This window comes from Desarmillaria tabescens (assembly GCF_030435595.1).
Source record: "Desarmillaria tabescens strain CCBAS 213 chromosome Unknown EV420scaffold_1, whole genome shotgun sequence".
In the NCBI taxonomy this organism is placed as follows: domain Eukaryota; kingdom Fungi; phylum Basidiomycota; class Agaricomycetes; order Agaricales; family Physalacriaceae; genus Desarmillaria; species Desarmillaria tabescens.
The window spans coordinates 679,446-701,758 of record NW_026848300.1 but is presented as its reverse complement, the minus strand read 5'-3'; the positions used below and the strand labels follow the sequence as shown (position 1 = coordinate 701,758).

General features: G+C 47.6%; 7 protein-coding genes across 7 annotated transcripts; 4 read left to right on the top strand and 3 right to left on the bottom strand.

Annotated features, from left to right (window-relative positions):
• Positions 1–444: 444 nt before the first annotated feature.
• Positions 445–3,770, top strand: EV420DRAFT_1658931 (P-loop containing nucleoside triphosphate hydrolase protein; the record flags this gene model as incomplete). Its single annotated transcript, XM_060478885.1, has 23 exons — positions 445–916; positions 963–1,017; positions 1,071–1,264; positions 1,314–1,407; positions 1,455–1,505; positions 1,558–1,618; positions 1,672–1,715; positions 1,769–1,871; positions 1,923–1,989; positions 2,039–2,086; positions 2,137–2,144; positions 2,199–2,257; positions 2,308–2,364; positions 2,420–2,534; positions 2,588–2,680; positions 2,730–2,760; positions 2,812–2,933; positions 2,986–3,030; positions 3,086–3,115; positions 3,167–3,290; positions 3,346–3,468; positions 3,525–3,633; positions 3,683–3,770. 23 exons carry the CDS (start codon positions 445–447, stop codon positions 3,768–3,770), a joined length of 2,193 nt encoding a protein of 730 aa, XP_060339044.1.
• Positions 3,771–3,930: 160 nt separating this feature from the next.
• EV420DRAFT_17607 (P-loop containing nucleoside triphosphate hydrolase protein) lies at positions 3,931–7,230 on the top strand. The gene is made up of 23 exons (XM_060480635.1): positions 3,931–4,263; positions 4,321–4,375; positions 4,429–4,616; positions 4,666–4,759; positions 4,814–4,864; positions 4,915–4,975; positions 5,030–5,064; positions 5,115–5,217; positions 5,269–5,335; positions 5,382–5,429; positions 5,481–5,488; positions 5,539–5,597; positions 5,659–5,830; positions 5,883–5,975; positions 6,029–6,059; positions 6,108–6,229; positions 6,283–6,327; positions 6,382–6,411; positions 6,469–6,592; positions 6,648–6,815; positions 6,866–6,885; positions 6,935–6,966; positions 7,018–7,230. Exons 1-23 carry the CDS (start codon positions 4,002–4,004, stop codon positions 7,115–7,117), a joined length of 1,968 nt encoding a protein of 655 aa, XP_060339043.1. The 5' UTR covers positions 3,931–4,001; the 3' UTR covers positions 7,118–7,230.
• A 30-nt stretch (positions 7,231–7,260) lies between these two features.
• On the bottom strand, positions 7,261–8,439 carry EV420DRAFT_1256867 (uncharacterized protein; the record flags this gene model as incomplete). The annotated part of the gene is made up of 5 exons (XM_060466797.1): positions 7,261–7,422; positions 7,479–7,813; positions 7,870–7,948; positions 8,001–8,287; positions 8,343–8,439. 5 exons carry the CDS (start codon positions 8,437–8,439, stop codon positions 7,261–7,263), a joined length of 960 nt encoding a protein of 319 aa, XP_060339042.1.
• Positions 8,440–9,300: 861 nt separating this feature from the next.
• EV420DRAFT_1633669 (uncharacterized protein) lies at positions 9,301–10,187 on the bottom strand (the record flags this gene model as incomplete). The annotated part of the gene is made up of 3 exons (XM_060476219.1): positions 9,301–9,332; positions 9,383–9,737; positions 9,795–10,187. The coding sequence occupies 3 exons, from the start codon at positions 10,185–10,187 to the stop codon at positions 9,301–9,303; spliced, it is 780 nt and encodes a 259-aa protein (XP_060339041.1).
• A 2,003-nt stretch (positions 10,188–12,190) lies between these two features.
• EV420DRAFT_17391 (uncharacterized protein) lies at positions 12,191–14,472 on the bottom strand. The gene is made up of 10 exons (XM_060480035.1): positions 13,945–14,472; positions 13,808–13,888; positions 13,550–13,739; positions 13,437–13,497; positions 13,275–13,375; positions 12,976–13,163; positions 12,906–12,918; positions 12,744–12,851; positions 12,432–12,686; positions 12,191–12,376 (listed from the first exon to the last, which is right to left on the bottom strand). The coding sequence occupies exons 1-10, from the start codon at positions 14,070–14,072 to the stop codon at positions 12,272–12,274; spliced, it is 1,230 nt and encodes a 409-aa protein (XP_060339040.1). The 5' UTR covers positions 14,073–14,472; the 3' UTR covers positions 12,191–12,271.
• Positions 14,473–15,074: 602 nt separating this feature from the next.
• On the top strand, positions 15,075–17,177 carry EV420DRAFT_1493290 (alpha beta-hydrolase). Its single transcript, XM_060470770.1, has 6 exons — positions 15,075–15,417; positions 15,472–15,624; positions 15,678–15,792; positions 15,843–16,061; positions 16,116–16,745; positions 16,800–17,177. Exons 1-6 carry the CDS (start codon positions 15,209–15,211, stop codon positions 17,043–17,045), a joined length of 1,572 nt encoding a protein of 523 aa, XP_060339039.1. The 5' UTR covers positions 15,075–15,208; the 3' UTR covers positions 17,046–17,177.
• A 4,009-nt stretch (positions 17,178–21,186) lies between these two features.
• EV420DRAFT_1472505 (uncharacterized protein) lies at positions 21,187–21,987 on the top strand (the record flags this gene model as incomplete). The annotated part of the gene is made up of 2 exons (XM_060469056.1): positions 21,187–21,384; positions 21,442–21,987. The coding sequence occupies 2 exons, from the start codon at positions 21,187–21,189 to the stop codon at positions 21,985–21,987; spliced, it is 744 nt and encodes a 247-aa protein (XP_060339038.1).
• Positions 21,988–22,313: the final 326 nt, after the last annotated feature.

The window sequence follows — 22,313 nt, the reverse complement described above, 5'->3', positions numbered from 1 at the left end:
TCGAACTGTACTAGACTTATCTGCGACGTAATGGGAGGGAGCACATTCTTATAAAATTCCTTCCTTCAAGACTTTAGTAGAAAGACGCATACGGACCGGGTATCCGAAGGCTTCTGTCGTGTTTAGGGCAGGTTGCATGTCAGACTGCGACTACCACCAACAACACTAGACGCGTAGAATCTATCTGGACCTCAACAAACGTGCGCAGTTTCCTGATGTAACGTGTTGGCTATAAGCTGTTGAAGGCGCCTATGATCGAAGCTGTATACACTTCGGTTTGGGGTGCACATGAACTTAGGGTTTATTAACTTGGCGCCTCCATTGATGAAACAAGATAGAAGGGTACGTCTCAAGGCCTCGAGTCTGATTAACAATACTAATACAATCTAATCTTAGTCGTGATTCAGGACAATGGCACTCATCCTTGGGACTTTGATTTATTAAATGTCGGTGACTCGGGGACCGCGTCAATCAGACTTCATCGATACCTGGCCAACTAGCTCGTCTACTGGTGTCCTATATAATCCCTATGCTATCCTGGCCATCTCTTCACCTCCCCCCATGTCTTTCTCCTCTTTCTCCGATATACCGCCCATGCCGGGGTATATGTGCCAGCTTCCGCCTATGAGCCCATTTTTACCGTCTGATGCAGTGTTCCCCCACACTGTGAGGACGACGATGAATGGAATCAATATCGCACAGAAGGGACCCGCTGTCAAGGAGAAGAAACCGATACCAGACAAGAGCAAGACCGAGGTCCCTTGCGACCGTTATCTGAAGCGCTTCCAGATTTGGGACCCTGAAGACTTCGAATATGTCCCGTATGACCTGAGTGTGAACGAATCCTCTCCTACTCCCAAGGAAGAAGACCATGTCAATTATTTCTACCTCGACATGCGGTACAAAAATGAACGATGTATGCCGAACATCATTTCCGAGAACTGCGTTTAATTGTTGTGTAGCTGAACCGGAGGCCTGGGTGACAAATTTCAGCAAGCCGTCGCTGGCTTTTCTGCGGTATGTCTCTATTATCTGTCATCTGGGCAATCTATCTCAATGCTTGTATACAGAATCACTGTTGGAGATGACTTCTTCCTCAAGGAACCCGAGGTCCTTGTCACGTCCCTTTTCCCAAAGCTTTCTCTGATGAGAAAGACGCTGGCGACCGCGCATTCCTTTCTTTTATCGGACAAGACGCATACCCCCGAGGAATGTCTTCACATTATGAAGTCCGTAGGACTGAATCGCATAGAAGAGGAAGGCTGTATGTCAATCGTCACTTCGTCCGTTCTGACTCTCATTACGCAAGGTAGCAACCCCGGAATCCGATATGATCCAACAAATCAAGGAATTGGTAGAGCATGTCGAAGTTCTCATGACATACCTTGAGGATCAATTCAAACCAATGTATGCGGATACTAAATTTCATTTCACTGGCTGATGATGTGAACTAGTGCTGATCGAGTAGCGTTAGCTACTAGTTACGGGCATGCTGAGTTTGATCTGTAAGTCGTTGTCTTTCGGTATGAGAGCCGAACTAATGTATACTATGCTTAGACTTCAATACTTCTCCGAACCTGGGCAGGAGATGGTTACCACGGACAGGTTCGATAAGCCAGTAAGTACATTCGGATGAGACTGTCTGCACAATACTGACGAAATCCTTCTAAGATTGCTGTGATAATCGAGAAGACTTTTTATGACTACGAGACCTGGTATGTTACTGCTTTAGATTGTCCTTTTGTGGCTTACTTCCAAGTCAATTCAGCCCTGAACCGGCTCGATTCTTCTATGTTGTGGGTCACGGATTATCCTGGAATGGCTCCTGCTATTCTCGATACCACGTACGTCGCAAAGTGAAAGAGTACAAGGTTCGCAGACATCACATGATTATCGAATGCTGGAATTGATTTTCGACGTAGGGTACCAGGGAAATCTCCTCTCTCCCTTGGACCAAATTGAATCCCGATATTCGGGAACAACTTAAAGGTCAGTACATATCACTTCCACGTACTAGACTAATTGTACACAACCTTAGCTCGTGGCAAGCTATATACCGCGCACTCGGGTGTGCATTACAAAGTTTGTAAGTGATACTTTGAGGGTTCACGCTACTCTAACTGACATAATGCTTAGATGAATCTGTAAATATGATGAATCTGTCTCCATCTTCTTTTATCATGGTGTCTTTCCTCTAGAAACGTGTTATCGTCGATCGGATGGCGTTCGATAATCAGATGGGCTACACTCGCGATCCGTTAAGTGAACAACTCGTGTTTTGTACGTACGCTTATACCGTTGCCTTAGTGATCAACCCATACCCGAACTTGAAGAAGAGCGTCTTCATCTCCTTCCTTCTGAAGTGTGAGAGACTATGCTATCTTGTAACTTCTTGCCAGTGACTGACATTCTCGATTAGTTACGGATTCAACCTCATATCGAAAGAGTGGACCAGTTTCCTCGTCGAGGAATTAAAGGAAGTCATATTCGACGAGCATGCATGGGACCATCTCGTCCTGGATGAAGATATCAAGGTTCGCATATGTCGTGTCGTATGAGAAGCATAGTGTGATCGATGATTCTTCAGACACTGATCAAAGGCCTTGTCGAGGTGACCAAGAACAAGAACTCTTCCAGAAAAATGATCAACGATGTCATCTCCGGGAAGGGTGGTGGGCTAGTGAGTTACGAAAGAAGTGGTTGACCAATGGTATTGAAAATATACCCAGATTTCTGTCCTTCACGGTCCCCCGGGAACAGGTAGGGTTCAAGGTGTTGGTGATACCGCTCGATCCTAACAGCAGCTATCAGGAAAAACCCTCACCGCTGAGTCTGTGGCAGAACTACTCCGTCGTCCGCTCTATATGGTTGGTTCATCGGAGCTCTCTGCTCGTCCTTCTATGCTAGAGATGAACCTTCGATCCACTCTCAGTGTAAGTGTCAGCCTCTTCAGGTTATACCAACACTTATGGTCGGAATTTTCAGTTAGCAACAGCTTGGGACGCGGTGTTGTTGATTGACGAAGCGGATGTGAGCACAGCCATAGAACCTTGGCGCCACTCTGTTGACCATTGGACTGTGATAGGTTTTCCTAGAGCAGCGCAGTCTGCACGAAGTACGTTGGTTTATTAGTCGGCATCTCTCAGTCTTAACTTTATACTATCAGCTCGAAAGAAACGCCCTTGTTTCAGTGGCGTTAAGAGTTCTAGAGTACCACCGCGGCGTTCTTTTCCTAACTACAAACCGGATCAAAACATTTGACGAAGCCTTCCTGTCTCGTTTCTCAATCGGTCTGTTTTCTTCCTTCAGAGCACGCTGTAATGATGCTAATCACTCTTTTTACAGCTATCAAGTATCCCGAGCTTGACGTTTCTGGTAGACGTGCCATCTGGAAGAAATTCTTTACCCTCGCTGATTGCACCGTGTCTGCGGAGGATTTGGAGGTCCTGGCGATGAAACCGTTCAATGGTAAGTAGTGAAACATTCCCTCCTAAGTTTATAGCAGAAACTCAGCTCGATCATAGGCCGCACAATCAAGAACATGGTGAGCATCTGTCCGGCGCCATTGGCTAGTGTTAAACTCATAATTCCCGGAATCAAGGTCCGAACTGCGCAGGCGTTGGCTCTTTCGACGTGAGCTCCTCTATATCTCAGAGTCCTCCCAAAACTAACATCTTTACAGAGACCAGTCATTTGGTATCGAGCATATCCTGGTGGTTTCGAGAGCTCAGGAAAAGTTCCTGGATGAATTTTCTCATTTGGAACGGTGATTGTGTTGCTAGACCCTGTACCGTCGATTTTCGATCAATTTGATACTAAGTACCTTCCTTTGTTCGTCGTTGGCTAGCGAATATAGATTCACGTGGAAAAATCCCCGAATCCGGAAACAATGGAAGAAAAACACTTGGGTGGCAAAAAGGGGTGACCCGCACATAAATAGCGGCCTAGTTCAACTTCCCAGGATCCCTCCACCTTAAGCTTTTACCCTTACCTATCGCATCATGGTTTCCGTTGACCCCATTCTCGAAGATGCCTCAGAGGATGGCACTGCCATTTCCGAAGATGAAGCAGCCGCCGAAAAGGCTATGGAAGAGCTCAAGAAGAGGACTGAATTACAATGCGAGCACTACCTTCAACGCCACCTCCTCTACGAAGGTTATCGTTGGGTTCCCTACGATCCGAGCACCTACGTGAAGCCCAAGACGGAAAGAGAGGATCTGAACAATTATTTCTATGTGAACGTCAGATATGATCGGAAAGGAGGTGCGTTGAACCTAGGCGTTGTCAACATTTCAAGTTCAACTCTTTACCTTGCTGCAGCTGATCCTTCCATCGCCTTGTCTCATTGGAGCAAAACCCTTCTCTCAATTCTGAGGTAAACATTCTTATATTCAACCCCGACCGACATGATCTTGACTCCATTTACAGAAAGCTCATTGGAAGTGAGTTTTTCAGTCGGGAACCGCATTACAAAGTCGTGGCGTTCTTCCCGGACCTGAAGATGCTCAGAGAGAAATTGAACTCTGCCAAGTCCGTGTTATCCTCGGAAGCGGATTCTACGCAAGAAGGCATTCTGGATCTTTTGAAAAGCTTGGGTACCTGTGATCTGGACGAAAGTATGTGTGCTGATAATATGTGCCGCCAGTGTACTGAGATTACGTGTAGAGATTTCTAAATCCGACACATTACTGCGACTGGCTGATATCGCCGAACACCTTGTTGTGTTGGTGGGGTATGTTGAGGAACAATTCCGACCAACGTATGTATCTGATTTTTAAATTTTATTATCTTTTCGCCCTAATTTCTTTGTTAGGGCTTACCGTCTACAGCTAGTTACAGGCTACGGACATATCGAATTCGATCTGTCAGTCACCATTCCCGTCTTGGAGCCCTAGAGAACTCATGTGCTGGCAGACTCCAATACTTCTTCGAACCCGGGCAGCACGTTTCCATATTGGGCTCTGATGATCTACCAGTTAGCGACTGAAATAAGCTCAGCTTGTCAAAATGCTAACTTCCTGAGCCATAGATTGCCTTGGTGATCAAAAAGAGACGTTACGATACGTGAGTGCTGTATCTCATTTCCTGTCCATAAATTAAATCTCTGTTCTAAGGATAAATAACCGCCGAATCTTCTGCGTTTCAGGTTATGGGTTGTATTGGAATGGCTATGCGTACGAGCGTAGAAAATTAGAGTGTGCCATCGAATCGTTTGAAGTGGGTTTAGTAATCATCTGAAAACCCTTTCATCGTTAACATGGGTTCTAGGGAACGCGAGAAGCTTCTTCTCTGCCGATCATCCATCTCACTCCGTCGCTGAAGGAGAAGCTAACTAGTATGTCAAGCTACGAAATTCTGTTTGAAGTCTAAATCTGTTGCAGAGCGAGGTCGCCTTTATGCTAGTTATTCAGGACTGCACTATAAAATATGTAAAGCCTTTCAATGTGTCATTCTTACTTGATGCTGACTAGTGGCTTGAGATCGAGGGGTAAGCAAGCACCCACACTTTTTTGTGCTGTTGCTTCAACTATCATTCAGAAACGAGTCATCGTCGATGTACTTGCCTACGACGATCAGTCGGGTTACATACGTGATCCGTGAGTGGTGTTATCGTTGTGAATCATAGAGAGGATGTTCTCAGCCTTGTGACATTTCTAGTAACCAGAAGATCCCTGATATCGATGAAGAGGATCTCCACCTCCTGCCCACTAAAGTATATGGATTCAATTTAGGAACCAAAGAGTGGACCCGCTTTCTGGTCGAGCATCTAGAACCAGTCGTGTTTGATGAGAATGCCTGGGATCATCTGGTCCTTGATAAAAATGTTAAAGTGCGTCCCTTCAGTTCTTTTTAGTTGTTGGCATGTTCATAGCCCGCCAAAGACTTTGATCAAGGGACTCGTCGAAGTGACAAAAAATTCCAATTCTTCTTCCAAGATCATCAGCGATGTTATATCTGGTAAAGGAGGTGGTTTGGTAAAGCAACGATCCACACCGTCTATATTAGCCTTACTGACGAGCCCGTGTAGATTTCTGTCCTTCATGGCCCACCCGGAACAGGTCTGCAACTTTCTCATTGTTACTCCCTCTGCTGATGCACGTTTCAAGGCAAAACATTGACGGCCGAGGCTGTTGCCGAGCTTCTTCGTCGCCCGTTGTACATGGTGGGATCTTCTGAGCTTCCATCATCACCATCTGGCCTGGAGCGTAGTCTCAAGAGTATTCTGAGTGTCAGTTTTCACCGGTACACGTCGGAAATAAGGAACTCATCTTTTTTCTTCAGTTGGCTACAGCCTGGGACGCCGTTCTCTTGATTGACGAGGCTGATGTACGCTCAAATTTTCTAACTAGTCACTAGGTCTCTGATATCTCTCTGCGACAGGTTTATTTGGAACAGCGGAGCCTTCATGAAGTGAGTCTCAACCTTACGCTGAAAAGAACCGAGGGCTGAACACCACACGCTCGTTAGCTGGGACGCAATGCTCTCGTCTCTGTTGCCCTCCGTATTCTTGAGTATCATCGTGGTGTACTCTTCTTGACCACAAATCGTATCAGCACATTCGATGAAGCATTTCTTTCCCGATTCTCGATAGGTATCTTCTTTACCTCTCGTTTGTTTGATAATGCTAATTTGGATCTTACGTGCAGCTATCAAGTATAAAGAGCTAGACTGCACAGGAAGATATGTTGTCTGGCGCAAATTCTTTGAAATGGCTGGGTCCACCATCGTTGAGGATGGAACGGTTTCTGTAGAGAAGGGAACAAGCAGCGTCTCCCAAGTTGACCTCGAAACACTGTCCCAGAAGAATTTTAATGGTACGTTCGCCCTTCATATATACCTGTTGGCCTTATTTACACCCATCAAGGACGAACCATTAAGAATATTGTGAGCTCGAGTGCACGTCTTTGTTTCTTAGTCTAACCGTATCTTAAAGATCCGAACTGCTCAAGCTTTGGCGCTCTCAGAGTCAGTGCACCTTTGTGACCATCTATCGCCGTGATCTAAACGTCTTCACAGCAAACAACCGCTTGGCATCAAGCATGTTCAGGTAGTACTGCAAGCCCAAGAAAAGTTCCTGGACGACTTTTCGACTGTAAATAGATCAGTCAAGCCGTAGTGTGGCTTTGATTGTACACGGATACATTTCCCTTTCTGATATTTCCCTCGCATTGGACAATGGAAAGTGCACATACATGTTTCAACCAATTGCCTTTACATGTGTATTGATATTGACACTATAACATAGCACTTGATTAGAACTCAAACGCGACTTTTCTCATCACCATACGCTTCCACATTCACAGCTGCTTGAATTTGATGCCTAGAACGCGCTTCGATGGTGGTCAATGAGGTGGTGAGCGTGTGAGAATCCCAAGCACGTCGCATGGCGACACGGTGTACAATGAGCATGGATGATAAAACCTTCGCAGGGTATAAGTAGTGGTCCCGTAATAACAAGGGTCAGAAATACGGCATACCGGCGCCAGAGCCTGCAGGGGCAGGAAAATATTTGCTACATGACTGCCCAGCCCATAAGGTACAACAAATACGATGGAGTTGACTGCGTAGATCAATGAACTCTCAATCAGCAGAGGACCTGCAGCAACGTAAGGAGAGAACACGGTATAGTCATGTCCCAGCACGCGTTTGACCTCGCGACGAAACATCAACCACTGGACAACGATAAGTGACGAGATCAAGACGTTAAGACCGGCGGTGAGAGAAAAGTAGGGAACACCAAAGTTAACGCTGAGATGGTTGAAGAGGCTCGCCCCAGGTCGCAATGCTTGATAGAGGAACAGGGATCCCATTGCTGCAGATGATGTTTTAAGCGAAGAAGAAACAGACGAAGACTGAACTAGATAGTACCAATGGACCCGAGATATATAAGGAACAGAACCAACATTACACAGACGTGTATCCGGAAGTTTGACAGGCAACGGTACAGCTGAAGATCCCGTTATCAATCCAGAACCTGCGAGCCCATGATGAAATCTTACCAGATAACCATCTGCCATCCACCCACACATCACACCGACTACGTTGGCCGTTGATACCGCGGGTTGGGAGTACTGCGTCATCGAAAACCCGAGTGGACCACCCTCATGCTCGCGGTGGTCAATGAACATGAGCTGGAGCCACTTCATGTTAACCGAAATAAAGGTTATTGCGAAGGTGAACAAGACGAATGTGTAGGCAATGAGAAACCAATTCCTCTTTACTCTCCACTGTTTGGGATAGTTGAAAAGAGTATACATAGTTTGGAGGAAAATGACCACTATCGCTCCTGTGGGGATTCATCATGGTCAACGCACGACAAGCGTCCAGTGAAAGCGACTGACCAAAAACTATCTGAGAGAGGCAGTCGCCGATCAGATTGGCTCGCTCCGCGAAGAGCGTATCCGCAGGTAGGTTGGGTCTGTCTGATTCTGCCGACATAGTTCAAAGACAGAGCGCTCGTGCGAGGGAGCAAGCAAGAGACCGTGGAGAGGTACTGTCATCCCGGTAGCATCCCGGCGCAATATATCGCAGCCAAAGATAGCTTACTGGACCCAGGAATGAGTGGATCAATCGTGCCTTGCGCGATTTCTCGTGGATTGTTTCTATAGCCATGCCATGCCATCAAAACGTGGTGTGGATCACATAAACCCGATGCCGATGGTTCACTATTCCAGTTAGTCCTACTCATCTTTGAAGTGGAAAACTAGGCAACAAAATTGTAGCTAACACGAGCTATTGGAAGGGAAAAGGTTAATGCATATAATTTTCTTCAGCTGTAGCCTGCTGTGGCCGGTACACACCCAACAAATTTTGGGGGACATGACCCAAGAGATATCACATCAGCATCGTATGGAATTGCCGTGTTCCGTGGGGCCTACTTAAGTCTCGGGGTACTTGCGTTTTCCCTAGAGTGAAATCAGGTGGTCTCGGTCGTCAACTCTGGAGCTGAAACAATCAAGGAGGTTACACATAAGGGGAAGAGCGAGTCGAAATGGACAGACTTTAGGTGTCCGAATCATGAGATGAAGTGTGGATTGACTCTAGAACAAGATTAGAGTTTCGGTGTCATTCATGGCCCTGTATGAGAAGCCGATACGGAGAGGGAAACAAACCATTATTAAGACCACAATAAAATAGAGTCTTTTGTTACGCATTGCATATTGTACGCTGGACCAGAAAGATAGGCCGACCCATAGAAGGAAGATGAAAGAGAAGCGCAGAAAACTGTCGATTTACTTTGTTCATTTCAACGCCACAAATTTGTCTAGATATACATGAAAGTCGGATGCTGGACCTTCTCTACTTCGTTGCATGCTGAATCATGTACACAGCTGGGAGATATCAACAAACGCTACAATGCTTGCGGATATAGGATCCTTACCTGGAGTAATATCGGATCTTTTCTCTTGCCACCAATCGAACCTGCAAAGTTCCGGCAGGCTCAGACCAGAACAGGCAAATTCGAAGGTCAACACTTCCTCGGTAGCGCAGGTGAAATTGCGTTGCCAATGGGAAGGTTCCGCCGACAGTTCAATGGTTGCAATCTGCGATGCGCGCTCTGGATGAGTGCGATACGAGAGAGATAGAGGATTCAAGGCATGGGATGAATCCAGACGGTACACGGTCAGAGGTGCCTGCGCCGTTGTCGAGTTGTTGATCGCGCTTGGAAGGGATAGGCCAAGTTGGCACGTCTCCATCCCCCAATCAAACGCTCTGAACTGTACGATCGTGGAAACCTATAGAAAGTGGAGGTTTATGCCACGACCATGAGACAGAAAGATGGGCGCACTTACGGTTTGGTTGATAATAACATGCCATTCGTCGAATGAGATAGTACCCGCAGGTGACATGACTCGTTTCAGATCATACCCAAAAGCTTTGTCCGCAGCAGCGCTATCAACAGTGGCTACTAGAATTGGATAGTTATGGAACTGGCGAGGTTTTGGAGGCGAGGGTCGTTCGATCTTATCAAAACCGATGAACTGAGACGGGCGCCGCAGCAGAGATATATCCTGCCTTGAAAAGCCGCGCGCAGAATGCTGTGATGTTATCGTGGAGGAAGAGGCGGTAAGAATGACGTTGACGATGGTGCACAGTACGGCAACAGTAACGCAAACTCGAATCGAAAAGTAGTTGACGGTGGGCCGGGATATACGATCGTCTGAATTAACCGGTTGATACTGCATGGTAGGGATATGAAATGATAAAGAGTTATACAAGAACGGCGGAAGTGGATAAGCGTCCAAACAAAGTGAGCGAGAGATGCTGGAGACGAGTTGCGGAACTTTTGTAACGGTATGATGCAATGATGGAAAAACCGAATGAAGCGGTGCATGGGAAGATGCTTCTGATTCAACCCTAGCCTAAGCATGCAATTGCCCATAGAGAGGGGACGCTCGTATAAATACAGAGCAGTCCTCCTAAAGTAGCAGCCAACGAATTCATTCCCATCCGGCCCACAATCAACCATGAAGGGTCGCAAGCTCGTCACATGCTTGACCGTCCTGTTCGGGGGAGCCCTGCTTGTTCGTGGCCTCGCCATCCCAAGAAGTGAAGCCTGTGCTGCAGATACAGACTTTGAACAAGGTGATCCTCATAGTCATCTACGTGGAACTCGATAGACGTTTCCCCAGATGGACTTGATAGCGTTTCCGAGATAAAACGTAGCGGGATCCCCCTTAAACGGTGCTCCAGTCTCTAATATTCAGTTAGTGCCCATTGCATGTGTACCGTTGCGGCTGACCCAATGCCGCAAACAGCTCCAGCTAGACGCGCGCCCACGATAGAAGTCCATTATTATCCCTCATAGATCGAGCTATGCATTAATGATTATTGTATAGCTGAAGAAACGGGTTTCACGGCTGTGGTCATGAGGCCAATAACTTGACAATGATATTCGATAACGGCGTCTGCGCCTGTAAAGTCCAAAGTTGAGGTAAGATGTCTACCCATAAAATAAGCGCAACGCACATGATTATCGCTAAACATTAACCCTTTGGTGTCCACCTCTTCGAGTTCGTGCACTGTCCTTAGCAGTTAGATGTCCAGCGAAAGTCACTCGGCAGAGAATGCCCTTCGAATCCGATAGTCGCTACACGATGGTCATGATATAGCTGAATGGCAGAAAAACATAGTATTGTTTCATCAGGAAGGAAATGAAGAACAACGAGGAGAAAGGTGATGGCAAAATCCGAGGCCCAAAAACTTGTTGTCACACATTATATCATGTCACAGTCGCGGTCACGTGTTCTTGAATTTTCCTGAAAGTCCTTACTCAGTCCTAGTCTTTATCAGTACAGCCCTAGCCGTGGGACAACAAGGGTCTGGTGTCTACCGATAAGAACTGTTGCGTCGATATCTCTCGTTCCTCCTGCCAATGTTTTCCGCCGTATGTCGTTGTGTGCCACGCACTCTACCTTTGACGTCCTCAATAATATCCCGTTTCAGTTTATTATCACTAGCATCATCTCCAACAAAGCTATAGGCGAAATTACATTCGGAGGAGCAACGATAACGTGGTCAATATCTGGGCCGAACATATCGGGGAAAGCACTCGAGAAGATCCAAAAAGGGTCAAGCGAAACCACACGTGTCACGGCTGTTGTCAAGGCATCCCACACACGTCCCTCGAGTTTGCTGCAACTAAAGTGTCATTTGTATGTATTGCCGCAGTGTCCTTGGCGGCATCCCCTTCTCACTTTTTTGGGGGGGAAGGTTCGAACGATGTATGGATCAACGCGGAGAGGGTCAACACCGGTGCTCATGTATGTACCGATATAACACCAACGCAAACCAGTGATATTCATTGGACCCCTAGTATTCTTCGGAAAGAGATCCTCACTATAGCTACGCGTGAATACACGACAAACTCTATCACGATACACGCGTATCCCAGCATGAAAGGAATTGCAGAGATCATGAATTCGCTCGATCCTCAGGTGCAGATCTTGACTGAAGAAATGAATATTCCAGGTTTTGAAAAATCCAGTAAGCCGTCTGTTAAGAGGAAGAAAAACGGAATATGGTGTTATTCGACAATAACAGAAGTGCTGTCTACTTGTTGAGGGAGACATCAATGCCCCAAGTTGACTTTGATACATATATACCATTGCATTTATTCAGGTTAATATCGCATATATGCAATTCTAGTCCGATTGCCAATGCACCCCTACAGTGTTATGGGTTACTCTACATAATGCCAAGTATGCCTTATTACATAAATATGTGGCGGAAGTCCGTTGCAAGTCCTCAGGTCCGTGTATGAAATCCTCTATTTTATATCCAGCTTGCCGTTGTACAAATCTAATGCAGCTCCAATAGGGGCATACAACATCATCCCGGTGTCAGCATACACCGACATCGACGGCGGTATGCTCTGCATAGAGTCTATCAACAACATAATGCACGAGTTGATGGTTTCAGAGACGTACCGTAACAGGATTCTGCAGCCAAACCACCATTTGGCGGCAGTCATTTATAATTGACGACCAGACTGCCAAAAAGAGCGAAAGACCGTGCTCGACATTGACCATGAGGTCAAACACGAAGGAAGAAACTGTGGAACGCGCGGTGTTAAGCGCGTCCGTCGGCTTATGGATTTGTGCAGTGTACTGTGCGTGTGTTACCTCGCTCTTGCACTGTTCGAGCTGGTCGTAAACCCGCGCCATATTTTCATCCGTGAGTGCCTGGTATCGAGGTCAAATTTGAGTTTGTATTTCGTAGACGGATAAACTGGGACCTACAACCCGTTGTGGGGACAATTTTGATTTTTTTGGTCGACTGACAGAGAATGCGATTAATCGTGTGGATGTTTTTGTGACCGTTGTGGTATCGGGTTGAGTGTTCTTAAACTAGACGGGGTGGCGTGAGATTCAACGGCTATTGCATCCCAGTAATAGACGTACTAAGTAAAATAATCTACCAAAACGCGTCAGTAACTTGCATGAAACGAGGAGCAGGACGGCGGTGGCGTACTGTTTCAGGTGGTTCTCGAGCTGAAGAAATTTCGCGGCTAGGTCACGTAGCTGGCTGCGGTCCGACACCGACGACGAGTGTTGGCAGGCTAGCTGAGCTAGTTCGTTATGGAATGCTGTCAAATTTGATATTATGTTCAAGATCGCGCCCACGTAGTTCTGGTTGAGGGAGAGATGGTCTGAAGTTATCTGAAATTCGCGCATGAGCATATACCGACGATAACGGGAAATAGGCGGAAGGCAAAGCGGCGGCTTCTGATCGCCAGGTGCCATGGGCGTCAACAACACGGTCAAACGTACCTTCATGTAAGATTGAAGAATTTGAATCTTTTCTTGGTGTGAACGCGGCGTCACATTGTTCAGGTTCCTTGCTAGAATGGGAAGCACGACTGTACAGAACACTGAAAAAAGTAAAGGAAGCTAATCAGCGCCGATGCACGTTGTTGATATCAAAGTACCGACTCTTCGCGCGCCCAGAGAGATCGACCGTATTCGTACGCATATGCTTCATAACGTTTTCAAACTCCTGAGGCTCGAGTTAGATTCTTCATTGCTACATACGGCTGGTCACATACTGCATGAATTCTGTTCCATTTTGGTCTCAATGGTGGCGCCATGCGCTGCAAGTCCAAGCTATGCAGTTGTGCCGAGATAGTAGCGAACGCAGTAAAGAGCGCATTTTGCATTTTGGCGTATTGTTGGGTAGCCTCGTTCAGGTCGAGAATAAAGGTGGTGTCATTGAGGGCTCGGGTTGCTTCAGAATAGCTGAGGATAGTAGGACGGGAAGACTTGTAAGACATTGGTGAATAGAGCTTTGATTGAGACGGGCTTACCTTGACGCGCTTATATACGTGCTCATTAGAAGTGAAGCACGGTATACGATAGCTGTAAGGGGAAAACGCCAAGTGAATCCGCTAATGTTAATGACCTGTGAGACCGAGAAAAGAAGCTGTGTGGGAGGGTGATGTACTGGAAATATCGCGCGTGATTGAAGGTCGTATTTTGAGCGGTCCGATAGCAACAACTCGATGATCGCCGAAAAATATCGGGAATCGTTGATGCCCTTGCGCCAGCAAGAGTCAACATTGAGTCAACCATTGAATCGACGTCCAGGAGTCAAATATGTGTCGGAATCTCGGATCCTGAACACCACATACACGTGGCAAGCAGAGCGCTAAGTACCAGTCGCCGCCCCCCTCGTTCCCGATTGCCCGTTTGAGCCGATGTCTGCGAACATTTGCACTTACTTTTCATTCCTATTATTCGCCAACTTCTTTCCAGCTGATATCGCTGGTGATTGTCCCAGCGCGGTCTCAAGCAACCTGTGAACAGCATTCTCCCAAGTTGCATGTCACTGAAACTTGAGGGGGAAAGATATTTCAGTGACCACGTTTCTGCCTCGCTCAATACAACTCTTCCCTGAGCCGGTGGCCACCAAGGCACCCATCACTGGTCGCCACGACATACGTTGAGATATGGCAGGTTCTGCTCCATGGTCAGGTAGTGCCCAGAGGCTCGAATCCGCCTTGTGGAACTGTGTCAAGGCAAGATGATGTCTACGTCATGAAACATTAAACTATTTTCCCTCCGTGCTTCCGCTGGCCACTGCTGATCATTTCCTCAAGAGTCCAATCACAGGGAGCCAACGGATCAACGTCTGCCACGGAAAGAGACTTGACATCCCGTCCTCCTTTAGTTTACTTCCGGTCTTGCCTCTCCGACACACTAGCATCAAACATGGCATTCATCGACTGAAAAATCATTCAGTAAATCACCACTAGTCACTTTGTTCTATCATTTACGATGTTGTTCGTCATTTGACTCACTATGGGTCAACGGCGGAACAAAACGACGGTATTTTCTCTCCTAAATGACGGGACTGTAGCCGCGGGGGGTTCAAATGTCCGGCCAAGCAAAATTTCCCGAATTTCAGACAGGTCCGACTCGTCGTCAGCGACAATATGAGGCGTCTGCGTCTGCGTCGGAATTGTTCTCCCCGAGCAGTCGAGAGGGGGCTGTCGTTGAGGTCAAATATGCGCAAACTAATGGTACCGGTCCGGCATAACCGCCGTGAGAGTCAGTAAACGGAAGCGAATCGTGACGAAAACAATTGGTCAACAGCACCCATTCCTTGCCGACATCTTTCCGTTTCTCTTTATTGTTGGAGAATGGCCTTATCCAACTAGAGAGCACCTTCATTATCGTCTTCCTCATAAAGTCCTCCACCCGAGCCGATGGGTCCATATTTCTGGCTCTTAGTGGTCAGCGGGTTGCTCGCCTGGGCCAGTTCCGTATCAGGCGGTTTTCCCCACCATCAACACGAGGAGACACCGTTGGGAACCGCAGAGGGCGTCGTAAACGGTAGTGCGGTCAGATTCTCAGTCAAATACGCGTCTGCAGAAAGATGGAAAGAGTCTGAGGTTGTCTCAACATGGTCGTTGCCGTAAGTGATGTTTTCCCAACATCAGGCAGTGTTGATTTCAGATTTCTGTTGCAGAAATGGATTCACTGATGCTAACAAGATGCCTCTTGCCTGTCCTCAAGACACGTTGGACGCGTCGGCGTACTCCGAGGATTGCTTGTCCATGGTGCTGTATGTTCCCAGGAATCTCCTTGTATCAGGATGCAATGATGCTCCAACGTTTATGTGGTGCGTACAGATACCCGGTATCACCGTAGTTTGAATCTCACACAGTGGAACAGGATCCATGGAGGCTCATTCACCGAAGGATTCGCCAGTGACTACGGTTTGGATGGTTCTATACTTGCTGTCGCCACCAACTCCATCGTCGCGGTCGTGCAGTACCGCCTGGGAGCTGTGAGTTTCGCTGCTATTGAATTCGCGTCATTTGAAACTAACAATCATAGCTCGGATTTATGTCCCCGGACGGTAACACGAATCTCGCTGTGAAGGACATGATCAATGCCATGAAATTTCTCCAAACGATAGTGCCATCTTTCGGAGGACATCCTTCCAAAATTACACTCGCCGGTCAGAGCGCGGGTGCCATGATGGTTCGCACTCTGCTTGCTGTTCCTTCGGCGTCGTCACTGTTCCAGTCTGCAATCATACAGTCTGATCCTATGGTATGTGTTGCGCCACAGATCCCCCCCAGTTAACCTTTGCTAAGGGACCCACAGAACTACGGATTCCTCAATGTTTCTACTCAGCAGACTCTGCAGAGTTACTACAACCAGCTCATCGTTTGCGACTCGGCAGATTCCTCCTGTTGGGATTCTCTAACTATTGACGAGATCCTAGAAGCACAGTCGATCCTCTACAACAACGCATCCGCCATCAACGCATCAGCGAGCTTCGTGATACCCATACGACCCGTACGGGATAACACCCTTATCACCACGCCACTCGACTCAACTGCCAAATATCCCACCGTCACAAAATCCATCCTCATCACCTCCGTCCTTGATGAAGCTGCGGCCACCATCTACGACCTGTTTCCCGATGTCGTACCCCAGACATCATTTGATGCCGTCGTGTCTGAATTGCTGGGGGCCGACAGAACTGCAACAGTCGCATCGTCGAGTTACTACCAATCGAACGCATCTGACGCGCGTGATCTCCTGGTGAAACTCGGGACGGATTACGTATGGAGATGTCCTGATTGGACAATGGCACGAAATTGGGCTGGTAACGGAGGCGCTGCGTATGTGGGACTCTTCACTGTCGGTGCACACTATTATAGCAATGCGAATATCCCGTTCTGTCAGGAAGACGGAGCGGTATGCCACTCGGACGACATTGAGATTGTGGTATATTTTTACTTGGCCTAGTGTTTCGTTGTAGTAACTTTTTTGTGTCTGCAGTTCGGCACCGTATCCAACCCTGACCAGGCGCATACGAAACTGATTTCTCAAATTCAACAGCGGTATAAATCGTTTCTCTGCGCGGGGCATCCCAACCCACCTGGCCTTCCAGAATGGAGCGCAGCTGGGACCTCCAAAGTTCACGCATATAATCTCGGTGGTTGTGGCAAAGTTAAGGTTGGAGCTTGCAAGCCTGCCTTTTGGGGTTCCGCCGTAGAATACGACTACCAGGTCTATGGACTCTGATTGACACCACGGCTGAAGATGATTATTGCTCAACCGCGTCGTAATACGCGCATGTTATTGTCTACGATTCTGTATTAACACTTGGATACCCATCGCTTTCTTGTTTTCAAAAATCCAGTCTCATCATATAATTCATCTGCAGAGAAGAGTCACGTAAGGGTCATTGAAGGCCTTGTATTGATCATTGTCATAACCGGCGATCCGCGTTACCCAGTACGGGCTTTGCACCCCTTCTCGATGGACAAGAACAGCGGCGAGGTGTGCGAGAATGGAAGAAGCGGGCTTCTTGTGCATCGAAAGTATAACGAGACGTTATGTACAAAGCCAAAGTAGTAGCAGCGTGGGATGGTTGAAGAGGAGACCTGCTCTATTTGGAATGCAGTATAGGATTATATACCGCTGAGCCTGATACACGAATAGTAAGACCAGCTTGCACGGCAGATCAGATTGTCTACAGCGCCAGCCTTCGGGGATTTGATGGAAAGCTAGAATCACGTAGACAGATAGATGGCGAATTATGCAGAACGCTCGGCCAAGTTATATACAGCGCCAGTCTTCGGGGGGTTCGATGAAAAGAATCAAGGAGACGGCGCGTCACAAACTGATGGACAGTGTTGAACTAGCATGCTCGAACAGTCAGGTAGCCAACATAAAAGAAACAACGGAAACTTCCCAGCGTCTACTCTTTCTGTGTATGAACCTGTGCAACCCAGCCCAGTGTAAAACTGACCGTCCACGAGCTAATCTTGAAGGCGCCGCTTGAAATGACCCTTGCATATTCCACCAGAAGCTACGTAAGTGAACTTGAGCATACCCTACGTTGACAAGAGAGCCATTCAAGGTTTTGTATTTTTGTAACGAGCCCGGGGCGGCCTTGTACAGTTAGTTGTGCTAGCGAATGGTGGCCCGATTGTCATACCGAATGAAAAATGCTTGACAAGCGAGGCTCGGTAGTGATCAGCGCAACCATTTACGACATTTTCCTGAGACGTTTTTCAGTATACAAGGAATGGCAGAACAACGGCAATCGAAGGCCACTGGAGATGATGGTGGTCGAAGATCAAGAGACGAGACGCCGCCGGTCCGCTTAGCTCCTTTCTAAGCAACTACCATGTAGAGTAACAAAGGTTGGTTTATTTCTCGTTCCAATGCAGAACGCTTACCTCCGCTGTAGCAATGTAGAACGACCGTCTGACTAGGAAGTTATTGAAGACATCTAGTAGTACGTATACCAGGCCAGGTCCCTCGACAGAGTCTACCTTCTCGGGACCTTGTTAAATCCAGGAAAACCTCCGAGGATCTTGTCTTAATGGTGTAAGATGTCTGCCAAGGTTTCTGGGACTTCCGTTTACTGGCCAGACGCCAGCCATTTGCCTGCCGTACCACTCGGTGTACACCACGGTCCAGGGCCGTCAACCAGAAATGATCAAAAGCATCTGGGGCTAATCCTATTGCCATTCATCAATCGCAGAATCAATTCTTCGGGCCCGACTTTGTGAAAATTCATTCAGGAGCATTCAGGTCTGTTTCAGCAGATGTAATTCGTCCGGCGGTAGCAGTTGGCGGCTCGCACTTTTTTGATGGCCGTAAGAACGGGAACACGGAGGGGAAAAACATTCGAAATGTAAGAAAATGACAACTTGAAATTTACTCTCGAGCTATCCTTTATTCTCACAAATTGTACAGGCAGCGCGCATGGGCCCGAGGAGCTATCTGTTACGGCATAATACCTCGTCTTATGGTTGAACCTGATATTATCAGTTCTTCGGACTCCGAATTTTGGTTCGCTGTCCGGAGAGCCACTCGATTTCGTCGTAACTTATCTTTGTCTTCCTACAGGGAAAATTTCGCAGCCCTTCAAATCCTTACCATCCTCCTCGAACTCCGCGTCGCCAGCTGTCAGAATCCCGGAGCCTTACAGACTATTCTTGTTATCATGCCCCTCGGATATTTTCTACGCCTCGTGTTTAAGCGGGACTAGGAGAATTGTCAGGAGAAGCGCCGTGGCGCTGGCGCTGGCGGCTATGCAATTTTGCGAGACAACTATTGCAGGTTCGCTGAAAGCCGCTCACTCAGACGAGGGCGTTAACGTACTGTCAACGCTCGGGTTGCGGATATAGTCTGATCGAGGACTGATCTGAGCAAGCTACATATAGCCAGCGAAATGAAAAGTGATGTGCCACCACAGGGCCATGATCGTTCGAGGATCGCTCCCGTAGAGAACACACAAGTGGTAAGTCTCTTCAAAATAATATTGTAGTAATTAATTCTTGCAACGCAACAGGTCTGTGAAGCTCCACAAATAGTCCTCCTATCGTTCATATGCAGGGATGCAATCTCTAGTTCCCGAGCATCATCATCATCATCATGGTATTCATTTAGACAGCCAGTATTCACAGGACTGTTCGCATAATGCGTCTCATGCCAGGCACTATCCACTGCCGAGAAACAAGTCATCGCTACCTCTGACGTCGTCTTTTCCTCAAAATTAAGGCACCGAACCGTTCAACGATTGGACGAACCCTTGTTTATATTCAGGATATGTTCAATCACTGACGGATCTTCGGCTCAAGCGGAGGTCGTCAGCATTTCAGCTCTAGTCCTTGTAGGAGAAAATCGTTTTCATCTTCTCTTTTAGACTTATCATGATACTCAAGTTCAGAATAGGAGCAGTGGATCCGCCACATAGAGGTGCGTCGCTAACGAGTAATTATTTTTCGAAGTCGATGACGGGATTCAATTCCGGAGGACTTCGCGCCAGCGCCGCCTACCTAATGTGAGCATACAGCACTTCTTTCTACACGCTTCGAGTCTATGCCTTGAGTCTAGTAGGGAAGTCTTACAGGAAACTTGGATTGTTCATCTCTGTCTCGTGACTGACACGGGCTATAACCGGTCAATAGCGCAGCTGTGCCTCGCTGGAGCTTCGTTGACAAGCCCTAGGATATTTTCTGTTTCCTCTCATGTCTTCGGTGCCTTCTTAGGTCTGCGTCTCTTCAGTTCCCCTTACTCTGATAAGAGGGCTTCGGTATATTACTTAAGGTTGACGTGTCATGGGATCAGCTTCGCTCTGGTGGTTCGAGAGGCACGTACGTGCTTTTACGAGCCTCGGAATAAGGTTCAGAATGCGCGGTTCGCCTCCGGAACCAGTATTGTTTCATGCTAAGCCAAAACAAGCCTTTAAAGCACTCCTCTCTTATCTAACTGATCCTGCACAATCTAGGTCTCAACGGAAAACTGAATACATCGCAAGGTGTGATCGTCCATCGTGGCCCCATTACTGGCTGTGACCTGAGCCGCATTGACGGAGGCTATAGGATATATTTATATATGGTTGACGGGTCCAGAAGTGTATCGAAGACCCATCTCTTCTTCGAAAGAGCATGACAAGGCGTGAACAAGGAAGCTCTCTGCCGCTCTTGGCTGATGATCCTTGAGTGGCGTCATTGCTGTGCAGCCGCTTTAGCGGATCAGTCTCAAGCAATGGCATGTCTTGGAAATTCGTCATGGCCTTACGCACTGCAGAGGAACGATTCGGTTATTCGAGACGCACCACTTGGTAACGCGGCATTCTCCAGGACGAGCAGCGTGACCGAGACAACGACCTTCGCGGACTTTCTCCGGAAATTGAGCGTGTAAAAGATCTGGTCATCTGCAGGCTATTGTGTTGCCGCTCTCTGATGCACCGCTGTGGATCCTGGAGGGCAATACACTTGACTGACTAGGAATGAGAAATTTCGACCTCGTTGGTGTCTTAGCGGTGCTGTATCTTATCCGATGCCGTTCACAGGTCGAGTCTTCTGAGAGTTCTCGGTCGTGCGGTTCGCAGTTCTGTGTCCCACGCTTCTTCGGGCTCGTCATAGGATACCGCATTCACCACTTCAGGGCGTCTCGTATCCCGGATAGGGATATCTGGTTCTGTGGATGCCGATGAGTGAGGAGCAATTGCTACTCCATTTAGGTGTATTGGAACTTCTTCGTTTGTATCCCCGCGCACCCTTTGAATAGTAGAGCTGTTGCTTGTAGGACTTGCGACTCTCTGTTTTACGCAGGCATACGTACAAGTGGATGTACACGGAGGCCTCTTAAGCGCGCCGCGTCTATGTCTCTCTATTCTCACTGTCTACACGCCCCGCAGAAAATGTTTTACTGCGCGAAGATTTTCTTGCACCTTGCCGCTACTTACGCCGTTCATGTCAGTATGAGATCGCCAACCAAGTCTCCCCCACGATCCGCGCATTTCGTACCGCAGAAGGGTTTTTGTTCCATAGGGGAGACGATAGCAAACAGCTTGGTTAGCCAGAAGGCTTTTGGCCTCAGGCCAACACTTTGCTTTCTTGTACGTTGTTGGAGGATTGACTTTCTTTCAAACTAATGAGACAATATATATGTGTAGGTGTTGTATTGGATTGCATGTCTGGCGGAAATTTTCACCATCCTCTTATCCTATCCTCAGTTCGACGAAAGCCACTCCCGCTTCGTCCCATCAAGCCACCAGACTGTCCAGGCCGTCTCCCCTTCACTATCATTTATACTGTTTGTGATCTTGACGGTCGGAGGCGGATGGCTACGGTGTCATTGCTATCGCAAGCTAGGAAGCGCGTTCACTTTCGAGATCACTCGTACGTCGGACCACGAACTTGTCACATCGGGCGCCTACTCTATCGTTCGCCATCCAGCGTATGCCGGAATGGTGATGGCTTTCATAGGCATTACGAGTATCCATCTAGGAGACGGCTCGTGGATAAGGGAAAGTGGGGTGTTAAATTCCGTGCTAGGGATGTCCGTGGTTGCAGTCTGGAAATTCGGTATGCTTATCGCTGTTCTCTCCGTGTTGATGAGAGTGAAAAGCGAAGACGATTTTCTGAAGAGGGAATTTGGGGACAAGTGGGAGAAATGGGCAAATGACGTTCCGTATCGCTTAGTACCAGGACTTTACTGACTGAAATAAGACTGTATTTAATCGGCTTCGGTGTACGAGTCGGAGAGCATGCGCAGCATGTCAACAATAAAGGGATGTGTCGAAATAACCTTGCTGCCATGATGTATGCATGAGTATCTGACGTCATGACAGTGACCGCCACTCTTGCAGCCCAACGTACGCATGGTGCATAACCTTCGTCTAGTATCTTTCGAAATAATCGAATGATGGAAAACATTCGAGAATAGAGCCCTTACTGGTGTGTTAGCATGATGGACGGATCATATCCTTAGAAGGGACCGATGACGGTGTTGATATTCAAGCGCCTCAATTTGCTGGAAGGATGC